The sequence below is a fragment of the Salarias fasciatus genome, chromosome 20 (assembly GCF_902148845.1).
Source record: "Salarias fasciatus chromosome 20, fSalaFa1.1, whole genome shotgun sequence".
Lineage (NCBI taxonomy): Eukaryota > Metazoa > Chordata > Actinopteri > Blenniiformes > Blenniidae > Salarias > Salarias fasciatus.
The window spans coordinates 9,554,017-9,571,091 of NC_043764.1; the positions used below are offsets into that span (position 1 = coordinate 9,554,017).

At 43.2% G+C, this 17,075-nt stretch overlaps 2 protein-coding genes across 9 annotated transcripts; one reads left to right on the forward strand and one right to left on the reverse strand.

The window, feature by feature from the left end:
• Window positions 1-369: 369 nt before the first annotated feature.
• Window positions 370-17,036, reverse strand: cdk11b (cyclin dependent kinase 11B). 8 transcript variants are annotated; one of them, XM_030119700.1, is made up of 21 exons: window positions 17,016-17,036; window positions 11,355-11,431; window positions 10,388-10,518; window positions 9,930-10,069; window positions 9,671-9,798; window positions 9,438-9,579; window positions 7,535-7,671; window positions 7,170-7,310; window positions 6,977-7,075; window positions 6,450-6,584; window positions 6,293-6,367; window positions 6,009-6,223; window positions 5,833-5,923; window positions 5,633-5,754; window positions 5,445-5,550; window positions 5,223-5,344; window positions 4,501-4,608; window positions 4,039-4,155; window positions 3,458-3,606; window positions 1,215-1,404; window positions 370-747 (listed from the first exon to the last, which is right to left on the reverse strand). In XM_030119700.1, the coding sequence occupies exons 3-21, from the start codon at window positions 10,496-10,498 to the stop codon at window positions 655-657; spliced, it is 2,421 nt and encodes an 806-aa protein (XP_029975560.1). In that variant the 5' UTR covers window positions 10,499-10,518; window positions 11,355-11,431; window positions 17,016-17,036; the 3' UTR covers window positions 370-654. The 8 variants fall into 8 exon arrangements, with proteins under 8 accessions (XP_029975560.1, XP_029975557.1, XP_029975562.1 ...); XM_030119697.1 differs by having other exon boundaries at window positions 7,535-7,710; window positions 17,016-17,033; XM_030119702.1 differs by having other exon boundaries at window positions 7,185-7,310; window positions 17,016-17,030.
• On the forward strand, window positions 12,576-13,419 carry smim1 (small integral membrane protein 1). Its single transcript, XM_030119492.1, has 2 exons — window positions 12,576-12,670; window positions 13,293-13,419. Exons 1-2 carry the CDS (start codon window positions 12,576-12,578, stop codon window positions 13,417-13,419), a joined length of 222 nt encoding a protein of 73 aa, XP_029975352.1.
• Window positions 17,037-17,075: the final 39 nt, after the last annotated feature.

A 17,075-nucleotide genomic window follows, 5' to 3' on the forward strand; every position in this document is an offset into this window, starting at 1 on the left:
TAAGACAAAGTGTGCAGCGAAAAAAGAATGACCTCACTTTTGGACGGTGGCTGCTGAGCTGGGTTGGAGGCTGGATTCCTTTTAGGCCCGACCTCCCTCCGCTTTTTCCTCCCTCCTCTGGCAGCGTGCGGCTGTGTTTGCATAGCTTCAGCAGAGTTTATAAATATAGGGAAAATGGCAGACAAAACAAAGTTTCAAACTTTATTTTTAGAAAAAAAAAAAAAAAAAAAAGTCTCGCTGTCATGGAGCGGTTTGACATACGCCACTAAATTTCGGACTTTATCCCACCGGACGGCGAATGCTGCATCATTTTACAGTAGCTCAGGCGGCCAGGAAATACCAGCCATTAATAAAACCTGATCCTCTCTCGTGAAGTGTAAAAGGGGAAAATAAAACAAAAGTAAAACATGAGAACTAAACTTCTAGTGGATTTATGGGTGGGTGGGTGTGGGTGTGGGTGTGGGTGTGTGTGTGTGTGTGTGTGTGTCCTCATTCAGAACAGAAACGGTCGCGTCTGAAAAAGTGAAACGGGTGACGATGGAGCTCAGCGTGTCTGAGCCGTCAGTCGCTGTGAAACAGTCCAGACTGCGAACAGCTGATTAGACGCCGATCCGGTTCCACGCCAGCAACGAGTCCCGCGGCCTGTCGGGGCACTCAGAATTTGAGGCTGAATCCTGGACCGACCGCAGACGCTCCCTGGTTGCTGGTCGTGAGGTGGAAGCCCGTGTCTTTCAGGTCGTCGTCACCCTGCGGAGAAAAAGCCAACAGAGTGATGTTGCAACGATAAATTGCATTCAATGATCATTTCTTGTTGTGATTCCACCAAAGCATGCATAAAATGCTAATTATTAGCCCTAGTATGGCACATCGTGGCGTTCGATGCAGAGTCTTGCCCTGCAGTTGCATCATGAGCTTTACAACCATGACGAAAAAAGAAAAGACTAAAATAAAGCAACGGGTCAGTTGTGGTCACTTAGTGTGTTAATACTTCCTTCAACTGAAAAAAACATCAGTGTTAGCCTTTAGCTTCTGGGCGAGTAGCGCCACTGCGAAAAACATTAGGGGCTAAAAGGTGCTCATCATGGAAAACACAAGGAGGAAATACGCCGACACAAAGCAGAAGCCCGTGGCTCTGTAATTTATTTAACACAGGCGGTGCTCGGAAAGCCTGGTAGCTGTATGTAATGGAGAAAGTGGAGTCCTGATGCGTTTACCAGCTGACTGTAGCCCAGGCCTCCCTCGGGCGGACGGGGACTGGTGCCTCTCTTCACCCTCTGCTGCTCGCTCTTGGCCGGCCAGGTGGGGAACATGGAGGGGTCGATGGGCAGCGGCGTCTCCCTGAAGTACTCGTGCTTCAGCGCCTCGTCCGATAAGATCCTCTTGCTGGGGCAGTAGGTGAGGAATCTGGGAAAAACGAAACAAACAGTTCAGTCATGTAGAGGCAAACCATCATGGACCAATGCGCTATTTTCTGAGGACTGGACTGAAACTGGCTGTTTTGTGAATTCTAGCTGGTCACTCTCTCAAGTCTTTCACCTTTTTAACTATATTTTAAGCAGAGTATTTCCTATGGACTCTCAAATGTTTAGCTGAAGTGTTCAACAACCGGGTTTGGGAGAAAACACTACTACATTCTGTTGGACAATCTGGGTACAAGATGCAGCCGGACAGTGAGAGCACGGAGCCTAAATTACACATGACAGGATCAACACAGGATAACAGGGAGCTCCTCAATTGTGATAATTGGCCTTCAAACTCACTGCATCTGATTGGCCTCCTCCACTTGGAGAGGGCTAGTGTGGCAAATTAAAGTCAGACTGGAAAGATTTCACTGAATAGAGTGTTTCTGCCTTTATTGCAGACAAAGATGGCCGGGTGAGATTAGACGCCAGTTCTGTATTCAACCAGCGCTGAGAATTAAAGGAGCCATCAGGAGCGTGTGTCAGATTCATTGTTTCTTGGTTCAGGAATTTCAAGAATGTGCGCTCTTCCTGCACCTATGAGGCTGCTCCTCTGGACCTTCGGGACCCAGCTGGTTCTGATTCCAGCCATACGAGCTTGTTTATGCCAGTGACGGAAATTAATTACTGAATCACAGATAGCAGAGCAGCTGTGGTCAGGATCCCGGGGCTTAACTCCAACACTTTGAAGCGTGGAGTAAAGCAGGATCAGAAATCGAAAGCGTGCAAAAAGCTGTTTCTGAATTTGGGCTCGAAACGCCTCAGACTTCAAACATTTTCCAGCACAAGAGGGTGTGATGTATCAAACAGCTCCTGCGAAGCTGATCGGCCAGCTCACACCTCCGCGCGCCCTCTTTCGCAACAGTGCTCCTTTTGAGATGGGACTCGCTGGAGGCTGGATCTGCCCCGGGGTGAAACGCTTTCTGAGTCTTCTGACAGCTGGAAGGCTTCAGCGGCGCTGGACCGGCGCCAGACTTCCACTGAAGTGCGCTCCCACCGGCAGCACACTGGACATGTTGTTACCATCCTCTGCAGCTGCGCGCGAACCGAGCGGGATGGTTTTGTCGTTTACAGGTGCGGACAAAGGCTCGGTGGGTGGGTGCGGATCCGACAGGCTCGTCGCTGCTCTTCAAGAGTGCGGGGAAGAACTACGTAGCAACTGCTCTGTGTGCGAAAGTGATTTCCCCAATTGAATGTGTGCCGTCTGAAACATTTCCCTGTCGTGCGGCACATCATCACTCACAGAGGTGGAACATAGGGATGGAACAGTTCTCCTGCTGGGATATGCTGATGAATTACCAACCCACTCCTGCTGTCATGTTTTCGGTCAGCTTGCCAGAAAGACACTGTCTGAATAACTGTGACGGCGATCCAAGGATCCAAGTTGGATTAAAATGTGAACAAACAAAACCGACTGGAACGTCTGTGATAAGTTTGTCTCTGTGGGCCTGAAGTGGCTTTTTCCATGTGGCGATGAGAGTAGTTTGAATTGTTGTTTCCCAGATAAACTGTGGCATAAGTTAATATTCAGATGACTGTACTGACCACCGTTTCATTTTAGAGATGTATGCAACTTTCATTTCTTCACAAAATGTCCCAAAAACATGCATTCCACTGCTGACTGGCAGAGGAGGAGCAAAAGGACTAGAAATGGAACTTCTGCATACTGTACTTCTGGTAGGGTGCGCTATTAATGGATCGCTGGGCTTCTGTATCGAAACTAAGAATTTGGACTTTATTAACATGAACTCAGACGCATCACACGACTCGGCTGCGATCCCCGTCTCACTCATGGATTTACACAGCCGGCATATTCTCTCCTGTCTATCGGAGTGCATGCGTCTTTTTGCTGCCTACACTATCCAAATCCAGATCATTTTGAGATGTTCCAAGGTGATCTGGCAGGTGGGAGATGGTTCGCAGGTATGTTTGTCATTACAGACTGTGAGGTGTGATGTGTCCGCTGCGTGCCGAGACGCAATCTTTAAGTCTCTTACTTGTTCATGAGGTCGAAGCCTTGGTCTGACAGCAGAGCTCCAAAGCGCTTTCGCAGGTTGTTGTAGGGATACTCTGTGAAAGTCATCTTTTTCACAGCGGGCAGCTCGTTGTATCCGGGCCAGATCTTCTCGCTGGGCGACCCCAAGTCCTGCATTCGATACGCAGACGTCAGCAAACGCACGTTCATTTGCAAGGAAAAATGCTCGGGATATATTCTGTACTTTGGCACGTGGACTCGACGGCCGCAGACAAGCGGTCGACCGACGCTAAATATGTTAAATAATTTAAATGATCTCTGGTAAGAGTCCTGTGACACGGGAGCAGTGAATGACATCAGTCCGGATGGCTGTTATGCTTTAAGTAGCTCATCCAGTCAAACACACTGAGCCAACTCTGGTGAGCCTCTCCGTTTCATAATAACTTCATCGGCTGGGTGGATGTCTGGAAACAGCGCGACCCTGTGGTCCGTCTGCAGAACTGCTGCGTTACATTCACACAGACACACACACACTCCGCATGCACAATTCGCCAACAAAGCAACTGTATAGTGACTGTTTAGTGATCAGATGAGGGTATTTACCTTAAAAATCTTGTTAATTTGGTCAATTTCAGATTTTCCAGGGAAGAGAGGTTTCTGGGTGAGGAGCTCGCCAAATATGCAGCCCACGGACCACATGTCCACGGCTGTGGAGTACTCCTGCGGTGAGAAGAACAAACACAGTGGCAGTCCGCAGAAACAGAGTAGACAGTCCTGCTGGCACGGTTCGTCTTCAGTTTGTCTGCTGTGTTAAAGTGGATGTGCTCTGACTGCTCGCTGGGCCGCTGCCTCCTGGCCGCAGACGGCACACACGCCGAAACTCAAACAACACTTTGCGGAATTTGGTATCTTACAAGCCAAATGCTTTGCAGATGTTGTCTTCTCATGGAATCTATCTCTGGGTAACACGATCAATAAAGATGACGTAACTGCCTCTTTGAAAGCACATCACCTGAAGCAGAGGGATGTAATCTGGCGCTCGCAGTGCGAGCTCGAGTTTTTTACCTTGGCTCCGAGCAGCAGCTCCGGCGATCGGTACCACAGGGTCACCACGACAGGGGTGTAGGGTTTCAGCGGCGAACCGTATTCCCGGGCCAAACCAAAGTCGCCGATCTGCAGCACAGGAGAGAAAGAGAGAGAGAGAGAGATTGACCCGAGACGACGACATGTTGTTTTGGACTCAAAAAACCCCCCCCGATAGATTCCTCTGCAGGCACTAACATCATGATCCTCTGACCTTTCATACCAGAGGAAACCAGGCAAAGAACACAAATCTGAATTTGAAAGATTACACAATGGTGAATGACTCATCTCTCTCTGTGGGACTTGTATAAAACTGACACAAGCCAGATCTGTGAACGTCTGAGTTATTTACACATGAACCCAGTTCTCCACACACTTTGCCAAGCGTCACGCTCTAATTGACTCCTAGTAAACATGTGTTTGTGTAACCGAGTTCTGCTGCGAGCTGAGGGGATTCCTAAAAGAGGATTTCTAGGAATGACCATTTGAATTGTCTTTATTACATAATCAAAACGTTCCCTTTGTGCCTGCTGAGCTTTAAATAAACATGTCCAATAAGTATGTTGATTACACTCCTTTCACAACAAAAGCAAACTGGTGTTTCTCTTTAGAGTTAACCCTTGAAAAATGTAGGATTTTCACTTTGAGGTAGATAGAAAGCTTTTGTTATAAACAGCATAAAAAGGCTAGAATCACAATAATACCTTGAGGATCCCCTTGTGGCTGAGCAGCAGGTTGGATGTTTTCAAGTCGCGGTGGAGGATCCAGTTATCGTGGAGGTGCCGGACGCCCCGAAGCAGCTGAATCATCAGCGTCTTCACCTCACCTGGAAGAGAGAAGTCGACGCGCTGCTGTGAAAACACTTGTGAGATGAGGAGAATGACAGTTGGGGAGGAAATCTGCTTGTAAGACAGCTACTGGATTACCTGGCAGGAAGGGCTGCTTCATGGTTTCCATCAGACTTTTCAGGTCATGCTCCACGTAGTTCATCACGATGTAGATCTTGTCCATGTTGCTCCCAACGACGATTTCCTGATAACAGGGGAAAAGAAAATATATTAAATGACAAATATTAGCATTGATGCCTAAATGGAGATACTCTAAATGCTCTTACCCGGACGGTGACGATGTTTGGATGCTGAGCTTTCAGGATTGTGTTGATTTCACGTAAAGATGTGATCGGAAAACCTTCTTTCTCCTTCTCCATCTTCAGCCTTTTCAGGGCAACGATCTCATCTGCAAACACGACAACGTTTTTACTGATGTGTCTATAAAAACTCAAAAAAGCACAGCCGGATGCGTCTGTTTTCGCACCTGTCTTTTTGTCCTTGGCTCTGTAAACCACGCCGTAGGTTCCCTCCTCGATTCGGTTCAGACACTGAAACTCCTCGACGCTGCGGCAACCCTGATCCACAAAAACACAAGTCCAACAGCTGGCGAAGCAAACTCTAAACAAAACGCATCATTTCTGGAACGCGGTCGGCACCGACCTGTAGAGCGGGCAGATACTTGGGCAGCTCCTTCTTGAGCTCCACGGGTGAGATCGGGGGCGACTCCGGGATGTAGTTCTCCTCGGGAGTCGGGGAGCGAGAGTGCGTCTGAGACAGCGGGGTGGGGTCACCGTCCCCCGTTTCGTCATCCTCCTCCTCGTCTTCGGTGTCGTCGATGCTCTCCTCTGAGTCGTGGTCGAAACGGGACTCTGGCACTGTGAAGCCAAGGGGCTTTTTGATGAATGCTGCTATTTGGACGTGGGCGCTGTTGGTTGTTTACCCACCTGCAGGTATGTGATTGCCGTTCTCTCTCTCCTCCTCGAAGTCCTCTTCTGACTGCTCTTCCTCGCTCACGTCCTCTGAGAGGAAGAAAGACGGCGTGTTTAACGGGGATGCTTCGTTTCCGGCCGTGTCGGAGTCACACCGGCGGCAGCAGTTCACCTGCACTCTGCTCAGACCTCCCCGAGCCAGAAACAGACTCCTCCTCATCCTCCTCTTCCTCCCCCTCGCTCTGGCTGCTGGACTCCTCTCCGTTGTCGTCCTCGTCTTCCTCTTCTTCAGAGCCCGATTCTGAGGCTAAACAAGAAGGCAAAGATATAAAGCAGTTTTTAGAACAACTGACACAAACCAGTATAAACGGCTCGCCTGCTGCTACAATTCATAGATTTTGATTCTTGACTTGAAATGAGAATTTCGATTTTAAAATATCCTGGCCTTGGACTCATCTGCATTTCATATTAATACTGCAGAGTAAGACGGGACTCAACGGCATCAAAGGCAGATGCATTAAATCAAAGCGTCGTGCAACCCAAGAGGAAAAACAGCAAATGATTTGGCAGTCCTTGAACCCCGGCTTTCTGCACTCAACCAAATACATGGAGTCAAGATTAACTGGAATTCGGATGAAGAAGAAAAATAACGGTGTGCTTTCTTCCTTTCGAGACAATCGTTCGATGTATTTTTGTTACCCATGGAGGACTCTGCTGTGCTGGTCTTTCTTTCACTGTCGCTGATATCCTGGAGGTCTGCAAGCAGGTCTTTGGTTTCCAGTTTCTCCTCTTTCAACGCTGCGGACGAAACGCGGAGTGAATCAAACACAAGCTCGTCGCCCAACAAGGAAGTGGCGAAGGGATGAAGTGATCAAACAGCTTGTCCAATTACCAATGACGAGCTCACTTGTGTTTTTTCGTGGGTCGCCGTGATCGGCGCGCTCCCGAGAGAGGTGGGCCGGACTCCGGCTGCGGTGGCTTTGTTTGGGTTTGTCGTCGTACTCGTCCAGTTGCTTCCGATGGTGAGATGGAACTTTTAAGGGAGGGGGGAAAAAAAAAAAAAAGTCTTGTGAGTTGGATGAAGCAGAAGATGGATGGATGTGACGCTGAAGCTGGATGGTTTTCAAATTCGGAGAGTGCTTTGACATTTTGAAAAATTAAATGTTTTCCTTTCCACATTCCCCAAAAAGGACACTGAGTTTAAAGGATGTTTTTCCAGAACAAGAGTGAAAAAAGCAGGAAACGTCGCCCACTGACCATCTCGTCGAGATCCCCTCTCTTTACGGCGCTCTTCAGCTCGCCGCTCGCGATCTTTGAGCTCGCGCTGCTCTTTCTGCTGCTCGCGCAGCTTTCGGTCCCTTTCGCGCTGGCGCTCGAGCTGCTCAAGCCGGTCCCTGTGGTCCAAAAAAAACCCAGGAGAGTCCACTCGAGGTCTGTTTGAATAATCAAAAGTCCAATCTCATCACTTGACCTGGTGAACCACAGGTTACGCCAACATGCATTCACAATTTACACTTCAAGTTTCTGTCTGCATTATCTGGATCACATCTGCTTCATAATATAAATGTTCTTTTTTCATTTAAGTGATCCAGTATCATGAAACACAAATGATAAATGAAAGCTGGACATACTAAATTAGCAGAAACAAACCAAGTGTTGCCAAAAACAAAATGTGCTCAGCATCAATACACTCACCGGCCACACCACTGCCATTTGGATGGGAGAGTCAGAATTTGGCATTGTGAAATTTGGCCTTGTATCAGCGGCTCGGCCTGCTGCTATTAGTCTGATGATGTGCGAGACGTTTTCTTGGCTCGGTTTGAAACCGACTCAGCATCGCGAAAGCAGAAAGATGATTTTAAACCAACTGCTCAAACCTGACAATGAGTTCAGTCGAATGCGCTCTGCAGTCGGGAACATTGTCAAATAAAGCAGGAGTCAGTCGATGGATGGAAGATCCAGGTTTGTGCAGCACTTGTCCAATAACGTGGACGTTTACTACACTATCATCTGGATCACATGTGGAGACTTTACATCAGATGCTGAGTGGGCCAATACGACAAAGACAGTTTAACGGAGCGAGCGTTCACAGCGTACTGCTCAGACTGTATGCTTGTTGAATTGCATTAAGTTTACATTTGTGTGACATTTTTGTCTGAACAAAGATTTTTTTTTTTTTGACAAAAATGCAAAATATGAAACACTGTAGAGTCCAATATAGAGAACAACGGCACTGAGCAGCAGTTCAATGAACACCTTACTGGTCTATTTAAATATAAGAAAAAACTCTGAATGAAAGCCCACATTTTCAAGAACTGTGAATTCAGACTTTCTCCTCATGTTTTCTCAGTGAAATAATGTCAGCTTATGAATGGTGATGAAACGTGTCTATTATAGAAGACTGCAAAACTCCTCCAAAAATCAAATTCAAAACAAATAAAGCTGAATACATAATTTTGATACAGCTTGTGATCACTGACTTCGAAGGACGAGTCAGCTACCTTTTCTTTTTCTGCCTCAGGAGTAATAAAAGACTCCTCGTCTTCAAGAAGATGTGCAAATGTCATCATGTTGTCAATGATGTAAAATTTCTTCTACTCTTGTATTTAATTGGTAATCTGTGTCTGCAAATAGCTCAATTAGTCGTATTTGTAGTTGTCCTTTAAAAAAGTGACATTGTTGCATTCCTAATAAAAAATCCCACCTCAAAGGTGAGGTTTACAACAGATGAAAAACTCGAACTGATCACAGGGAGTTAATCAGTCATTAAGAAAAGACATTGAGGGAGTGCTAAAGGCAGTGCATGAGTTAGGCTACTTTACTTAGTAACAAATCACTTTTTGTTTATTATTATTATTATTAGATAAGTAAGTCTCCTATAATTCAAAACAGTAAGCAATAATAGAAAACGCAAGGTATTACAGTCACTTATTGAAGGGAGCCTCATAAACCCTGCACCAGTCCTGTTGGATCGTCATGTCACGATAAAGACAATCCGAATCTGACGAGCCTTTTGAGGATATGCCAATCCCACTGAAGGCAGTTTATCTGGGAACCAAATCAGCACCAAAACAGCGTACCAAATGATGTGGCCAGTGAGTGTAAGACAATTTATCTGCTAGATCATTGAACAAGGTGCTTGTCTGTTGCTGATGCCCACCTCTCTCTCCGGGAATGCGCTCTGGCCTGTTCCCTCCTTTTCTGTCTCTCCCAGTCTCTCCGTGCGTTGTCTACCTCCCACTGACGCTTCCTGCGATCGCTCTCTCTCTCTTTTTCTTTGTCTTTCGGTCGCACATGTTTACCTGCTGGAGAGTTTGAAGCGCACATGAAACATTCAAGCGATTTCGTAAAGAATCTCTCAGAGTTTTGTAGTAATGTAGGGGATTTCCATACCTCCCTCAGCAGAGTGGCTACGATGGCGTCTTTTATCTTTTCTCTTCTCTTCCTTTCTGTGGTGAGATTTGTCCTTCCTCGCGATTTGCTGAGGAGGCTTTATTGCAAGAGATTCATCTTCCTCTCCTCTGGTAAAAGTAGAAAGAAAATATTGTCAGAGGTGAACATACAAGGGTAAAAATTAGCGGTACTTATATTATCTATTGACTTTTTTTTTTTAACAATAAAAATAGGCCTGTCATGCTGTATTTCCAAATACCTGTCTTCTGTAGAATCTTCCCGTGTGTAAGGAGAATTACGAATTGTTATTTCCATCCTTTGGTCCCGTAGTTCTCCTTCCTCCGGAGTGTCTCGTTTGGCTTCCCGATCATCCGCCTGTGGAACAAGGTCCTGGGAGAACTTTGGAAAGGAGGAAGACCAGGGGAAAAAGTCAGACACAAAGTGCAAAATGACATTAACAAAACACATGAACAAACAGCGATGTTAACATTGAGAGAAGAGTTCTTTCTTTGGTATTTTCTGCATTTGTTTCATTTTGTGCATTACATGTCACTTAATAAACACTGCAACAATGTGGCATTATAATATGCTGTCAGTGTTAACATTTCCCCTGGTATTAATAAAGTATTTCTCATCGTTTTCTTACTCCCTGTCAATGAACCAGATATGACAAAATATCAACATGCATAAATCAACAAATATACACATATACTTTACGTTTTTCTGACGCTTGGGCTCTATTTTCTCTTCCAGTTCTCTCCTGCGTTTTTTCTCAAGTAAGATTTCGTCAAGAGTTTTTACTTTCCAGGTCTCCTTTTCGTCCCCCATCAGCGTCCACTCTCCACCGCCTGCTCCACCCCATAAACACAAACAACATACATGTCATCGTGAAGTTGAGGGCTAATATTAGACCACATAACAACAGAAGAGAGGAAAGTAGCAGAAATTGACATTTAGCTTCGGGCGGTAAGTGCAGCTAAGCTAGGCCGGATTTGTTTATTCAAACATTAAAGCTGCCACAAATCCCGATGGACCATTTGCAATGTGTATGTTGACCCAACAAGACGAAAGCAAAAATGAGGATATCTTCTCAATCGGCTCTGCTTTGAAAAAAAAACAAAACAATAACAACACGATGCTAATACGTCAGCTAGCAAACATTAGCTAGCGCAAGGTAGCATGCCCGATTGACTCCAAACTTATGTCAATAAATACATTATTCTAACACCGTTGAATGAAATCATCTGATACAAGATTTAAATACAGAGTGTATAACGCTCTTTATTTATGAAGCTTGACGTCCAGAATGAAAAGAAAATAGTATAATTCAGCCAGCGGTGAGATCGTGAAACAAACCTGAAGTCAGTGTGCAGCGGTTTTAAGGCACGGCGGAAGTGTAACGCGTCAAAACTTCCGACAAGAAACACTGACAATAATAATACTAATCAGAAGCAACAGGAGAAGGAGAAGAAGAAATAAAATAAAATAAAATAAAATAAAATAAAATAAAATAAAATAAAATAAAATAAAATACATTGTTGGGGTGATGGCCAGATCATGCAATGTTTCACATCATTTTGAATAAAGTTGTAAAAAAAAAAATCTCATTTTTTTTTTGTGTACGCACTTAATCGAGTCTCCCATAAGAGGGCGCCAGTACTCAATAGAGAGGAGCGCTCTTCACCTGCACGTTTTCTTGTTATTTCATGGTCTTTGGACAGGTCGTAGGTCACTCTTGAAGCTCAGAGGTCTTGATCCATACTGAAGAGAAACAATAACATATCATACTCATCAAATAAAGTATTGATAGTTCACAGCAATATGATGTCATATTACAAAGCAACACAATTTTCCTCATGAAAAAATTGTTGGGTTTAAATATTCTCCTATAAGAAAAAGTAAAAAAAGGTAGATTTATTCAACATAACCCATGTTCAAACATAACCTAAGTTGGCCATGCTCTATAGCATGAATTAAGTAATCTTGAATACACCCATTCAATTTTTTTAAACACTCCCATTATATATTTTAATTTTTCCATTAAACTGCAGCAAAGAACAGAAAGAAAACAATTCGAGGAAAAAAAAGAAGGGGGGGTGTAAAATCAGGCACAAAAATCACAACAACATCGTCATTGCCAGATTTTGTTAACAATATCCGTTTCAGGCAGGTTCCATACCCTAGGTTTAGAAAATATGTTTAGGAAATTAATGTTTTAAGTAAAATGCAGATTAGTAATTTTTATCAACAGTCGGGGGAGAAGGGGCGACCATACATGTCCTTTATTCTGAAAAATAAACAGTCCACTTTCCCCATCTTCCAGTGTACAAGTCTTTTCTTAATATAAGTAGGAAGGTTATTGAAGTCTACCTGTAACCATTTATGTAATTATTATTAGATGTTTTTCTTTGTGTTGAGCACATAAGGAAGTGTCAAATCATGGTCACCTTGTAACCTTTTGATGAACAAAAGCACACTTGGCTTGAACAGATCTTTATCAGAGGAAAGAAGTCATATAATGATAAGAAGCAAAACAGCTGAATGAGAGCCGCTGCTTGAACTGGATGAACGCATGGACTCTGGACATGGACCCACATCGAGGAGGAGACGTGTCTGTGATTTAAAAGCGCAGGCACACAGAGCGTCCAAGCAAGCTGGTGACTGAGGCTGATCCAGGTAAAAACAAACATGCATTTGTTATTAGACCTTGATTTTTGCTTCAGAATCATTTCATGTGTACTTTGATTGTGTTTCTTTAACTTTTATCAAGATACCTAAAGAAACTTCACATGCATAGCCTGCAAACGTCTCATCATCAGCGTGTCTCAGCAGATTGTTTATGTGCCTGGGCTGGATGCCGAAGCAGTGACTGAGCGCTGATTCCTGGAGAAGAAAAGCATCCATCATGGAGCCTGACACCAGTGGCACTGTACAATATGATCGCTGGAATGAGAACAATATCAACATGAATGTGGAGGCTTCCCAGCCTACTAAGATGAGGTGAAGTACATCTATCCTTTCATCTTCGATCCACACATTGTACAAGTTAGTCCCAGCCGAAAATTGAAAACTATGCCTGCTGAAAAACTGGACTAAAATGACTAAATGAAGCTCTGCCAGACACAAAGACAAACATTTATATATGGGATGTTGTACATTTGTGCCAGTTATACATCCAGCAGCTTTAATATCAGGACCACGACAGTGAAATAAATAATAATGATAGTTATGACAGCTCTAGGTTTTAAGTATTTTTTTTTAAAAAATAATAGAAATTCAGCATAAATAGCATAAACAGCATAAATAACCTAATCCGGCCCACATCGATGCCACTGGTTACTAATGATGGTTAAATAACTGGGTCAGGACTTTTCGTAACTGCAGCTCCTGTGAGGTGATCTCGCTCTGCAGTCGTCAGGATCTATTAAAAGTGATCCAAGAAAAGCGGTGAACCAGTGATGGGGTCACGGGTCGTCAGGGGTCGCTGATGCACATGGGCCTATGGATGCTCCACGTCTCAGATTCACAGGACACACTTGGAACTGCTGATCAGTGATCAGATCGGTGCAGTTTTAGCAGTAAAGCATAGACATTATCTGAACTCTTTCCTTTCTGTCCACAGGATCTACAACAGACTGTGCACGGGGACCGTCGGAATACTTGTGAAAGTTGCTATAGCTTTGACTTCAATGGTGGTCATTTACATCGCAGGATACATGACGGGATACCACGTTCATCGGTGCGAGTAGAGGATCTCAGACAGAACAAAGAACAGGACATCCCAACAGAACTACAAATATGAACAGTCGGGGATTTTTATACTGTGAGTTTTTAATCCTAGTTGTATATAAGAAGATTTTAAACTCTCGAGAAATTAAGAGTTTGCTGTAAAATTTTCAATTGTCAATAAACCTGACTCTTATCGACTGAAATGGAGGAAGAAAACGTTCATTGTTATTATTGGTAGCAAATACATCTTATATTTAAGAAACAGTGGGTGATGCGCGGATGGAGGTAGGAACTTTCTTGGAATTGAATTGAATGTGTTCAAGAAAGGATGATTTATTTTTTTGTTATATTTCTTCTGGAAGGGTTATGGATATCTGAGTAATCTTTATAAATCTGAAATTGCTGGCCTGTTTGTTTTTTTATTTTTTATTGTGCTTTGACAATAAATACATAAAAAGGGCAGAGGACTGAGCTTGTTTCTTTTGTCCTTCTTTTTTCTCCCCCAATACACCCTTTTGGCCCCTGGCAGAGACCCCAGATCCTGAGACCACTTGTCTCTAGGTGATAAACACGATACAAAAAGATAAGCAAATAAACAAAATGATCAATTTAGAGAGAAAAACAAACAAACAAACAAATCACAAAAACCCACTGCAGGTTGACTGGCAGGAATCACACTCATAAGGTTCAACATGCAGTGAGTCCATGGTGGAGAGCAATGGGTTCCAAGTCTTACAACATTTCCCCAAGAAAGCTTCTCAGGGAAAATCTCAGCCTCTCCAAGAATTAGATTATGAATTAGCTCCCTGAACAGCTGAACAGCACTGGCCTCTGAGCAACAATAAGCAGCCTCCGTTCAACAACATTTGCTTGCCAGTGACATTTCTAGCTGTTCATCTTCTTCTACAAGTTTACAAAACACTAATTCTGGCATACTAGCCAGATAGAGACCTTCTAAACACAAAGTTTTCACAGAAAGAAGAGGCCTCATCTAATGATCTGACTGTCTTTCTACTCCAGATGCTGCATAATGAAAGCTTAGTACAAGTAAATTCTGCTGTTACATCTTAACATTTGTATTGTTTTTAATATTGCTCTGTAGCGCCTTGAGATTTCATTTGAAATGTAAAGCGCATGACAAATAAAATTTAATATTATTAATATTGAAAAAGCACATCCCGGATTAAAGTACCATATAAAGGTTCACAGAAATTAAGTCTTTTCTGCTATTAACGCCACATAATAAAAACAAAACTTGAAGCTGATGAGGGCTGGGGAGCCACTTGTTTCTTACATTTCCAAATAGGTGAAAGACACAGACGTAGAGGTATTTATTTAACTTGCAGTGTTATTAGAGAAACTGTGCTCTCACTGGGTTAACATACTCCGGCCATGTTCAATACAACGTCTTATGTCTTTTTGTAGTTTGATTAGAAAAGAAAGCTTTTCCATCATTTAGATCTCTTGAACAATGTTCATCCAGTCTCCGTTTGTGGTTTGGGTTTAAGCCATCTGTTCATAATGGTTTTGTGCTTGCTGCCAACAGAATAAGGAGTAATTTCTTGTCTTTATGGTTAAAGTTGACCTGTCTAATGTTCCCCAAATACATCGCTTCAAATGACAAAGGAAAAACAGAAGAAAGCACATTATTCTGAATATGTTAGTGATTCTCCAGTAATCACACATAGCAGGATGATCCCAAAAGACAAGACTATGATGAGCCCCGTCCTTCCCACATCTCCAGCAGGCATCACTAGTTCCCTGATGTCTTTTCTGAGCTGGCCTGAGGAATTTGATCCAGTTGTGATCGACTGTATTGGACATATTTGTCTAAACTTCTCCTCTCCTTCCCACAGTTCGTGCTCTACCCTTCATGCCACCGCATGCCATTATATAACTTTGATACGATTGTGTTAGATTTAGTTGAAGATGTAAATGTTTGGTTAATCCTGAAAAAAAAAAACAAGGATTCAATAAATTCTTCCATTAGCTCTAATTATTGTCTGGAATGTTTTTTCCTCCTCCCTGAAGACAAAAAGACATTGAGATGTCTGTCTCCGAAACAAGGTTACGTTCATAATATTCATAAATAATGAAAGCTAAATGAGTCCCGTCTGGACAATCATCACGTGTGAAGCTGATCAAACATCCAGATTACATGACTGTTGGTGGCGACGCAGGAAATGAGCAGCTGTGAAGTTCTCTCTTATTACCTGTGGTAAATATTATCTTACCCGTGTTGATTGTACCTGATATAACATGCCATTAGAGAAACTGCTTCAAACCAGCAAAATATCAACATTCTCTCCTCCGTCTCTGCCTTGTGATTGATGGGTGACCTGTCCGGGGCGATCGTCAGTGTGACCTGCATCTCAACATAAACACACGACTGTATGCTATGTTCTTAATCTGAATATCACAGACATTCTGGACAGTCAGAGGGAGTGCATGTAGCAGGTCAGTTGGTTGACTGGGTTCACTGTGTTTTTCTGCAGGAATCACAGTGTCGCAGCCGTCTAAGTCATATGGACAGCATTTAATTTGAATGGCTTCTTTATCCGAGAACACATCTCATCAATCATTAAACAAACGCAAACTCATTGCAGTAAATCATTCCTGAGAACTGATAAAATAATCTGTGTATCATAAAACTGTGTCAAAATGGACACAGTGTCTTTAACATCTGTTAATATTTAATACATATATACAATAAGGTCAGTGGTTATATCTACATGATTTAAAATCAATAAAAATTAGGGTCGAATATGCTGTAAATGTTGACTTCTCCCTGTGCTCTCATAAAAACGACTTTCACTAATAAAAAGGCTTACAAACCTTATAGGAATCTATGTTTTTGCTGTTTTTTTTTTTTTTTTTTTTGCAACAAATAAACCTCAACAGAGCTTTTCTATTAGTAACAAGATGTTTAGATACTTGACTTTCAAACTGATGTTTCCCAGTCCTGGTTCTCAGCCCTTATTTCCCTCTTCCAACACTCTGCAGAGTTTGAGAACGAGCAGATCATGTGAATCAGGTGTGTTGAAGAAGGACCAGGACTGGGAAACACTGAACTACATGGAACCAAAATCATCTGTAAGCCATCAAACACTGCCCCCTTGTGTTGGAATAGAAGAAAGCGGTAATCACAAAAACCACTTCAGAAAGACTAATTCGGTAAAAAAAAAAAATAAATAAAAATACATTAGCAGTTCATCACAGGACAAACACAGAGAGATCAGGATCGCACCACAATAAAACATTCTGTTCAAATTTAACCTGACCGACCGACCGACCAAGTAGCAATGGCTAATTGTAGTGACCCCAGCAAAAAACAAAAAAAAAAAAAAAAACCGACACAAAGGCTTTAAATGAATAAATCTTAGTAGGCAAAATTGCTGTGAAGTTCAATGTAGCCTAATGTGTGACAAAATCCAAAACTAAAGTGTAAATTCAGTGACACTACTGTGGTTCTCGGTGGTCTTTTTGCACCTATTTATTGTGTTTTTAATTATAGCTTTGTATCTGTTTGTGCTTGTGTATTAGTTTTGGCTCCACATGTGTTTGTTTTGCTTGTCCGTGCTGTTCCTCTGTGTTGCTCCTCTATCTCAGGCATTACCTTGGACGCTCAGGTTTCCCTGGCTGACGGAGGCGGTGCGGTGCGGTGCGGTGCGGTGCG

What these genes read in the sequence shown, in the direction of transcription:
- smim1 (XM_030119492.1), top strand. Translation starts at nt 12,576, where the DNA reads ATGGAGCCTGACACCAGTGGCACTGTACAATATGATCGCTGGAATGAG. An exon ending in TCCCAGCCTACTAAGATGAG is followed by an intron (nt 12,671 to 13,292) that starts GTGAAGTACATC and finishes TTCTGTCCACAG; the next exon opens with GATCTACAACAGACTGTGCA.
- cdk11b (XM_030119695.1), bottom strand. Translation starts at nt 10,498, where the DNA reads ATGGGGGACGAAAAGGAGACCTGGAAAGTAAAAACTCTTGACGAAATC. An exon ending in GCGCATTCCCGGAGAGAGAG is followed by an intron (nt 7,711 to 9,437) that starts GTGGGCATCAGC and finishes TTATTCAAACAG; the next exon opens with ACCTCGAGTGGACTCTCCTG. An exon ending in GAGGGGATCTCGACGAGATG is followed by an intron (nt 7,311 to 7,534) that starts GTCAGTGGGCGA and finishes CTCCCTTAAAAG; the next exon opens with TTCCATCTCACCATCGGAAG.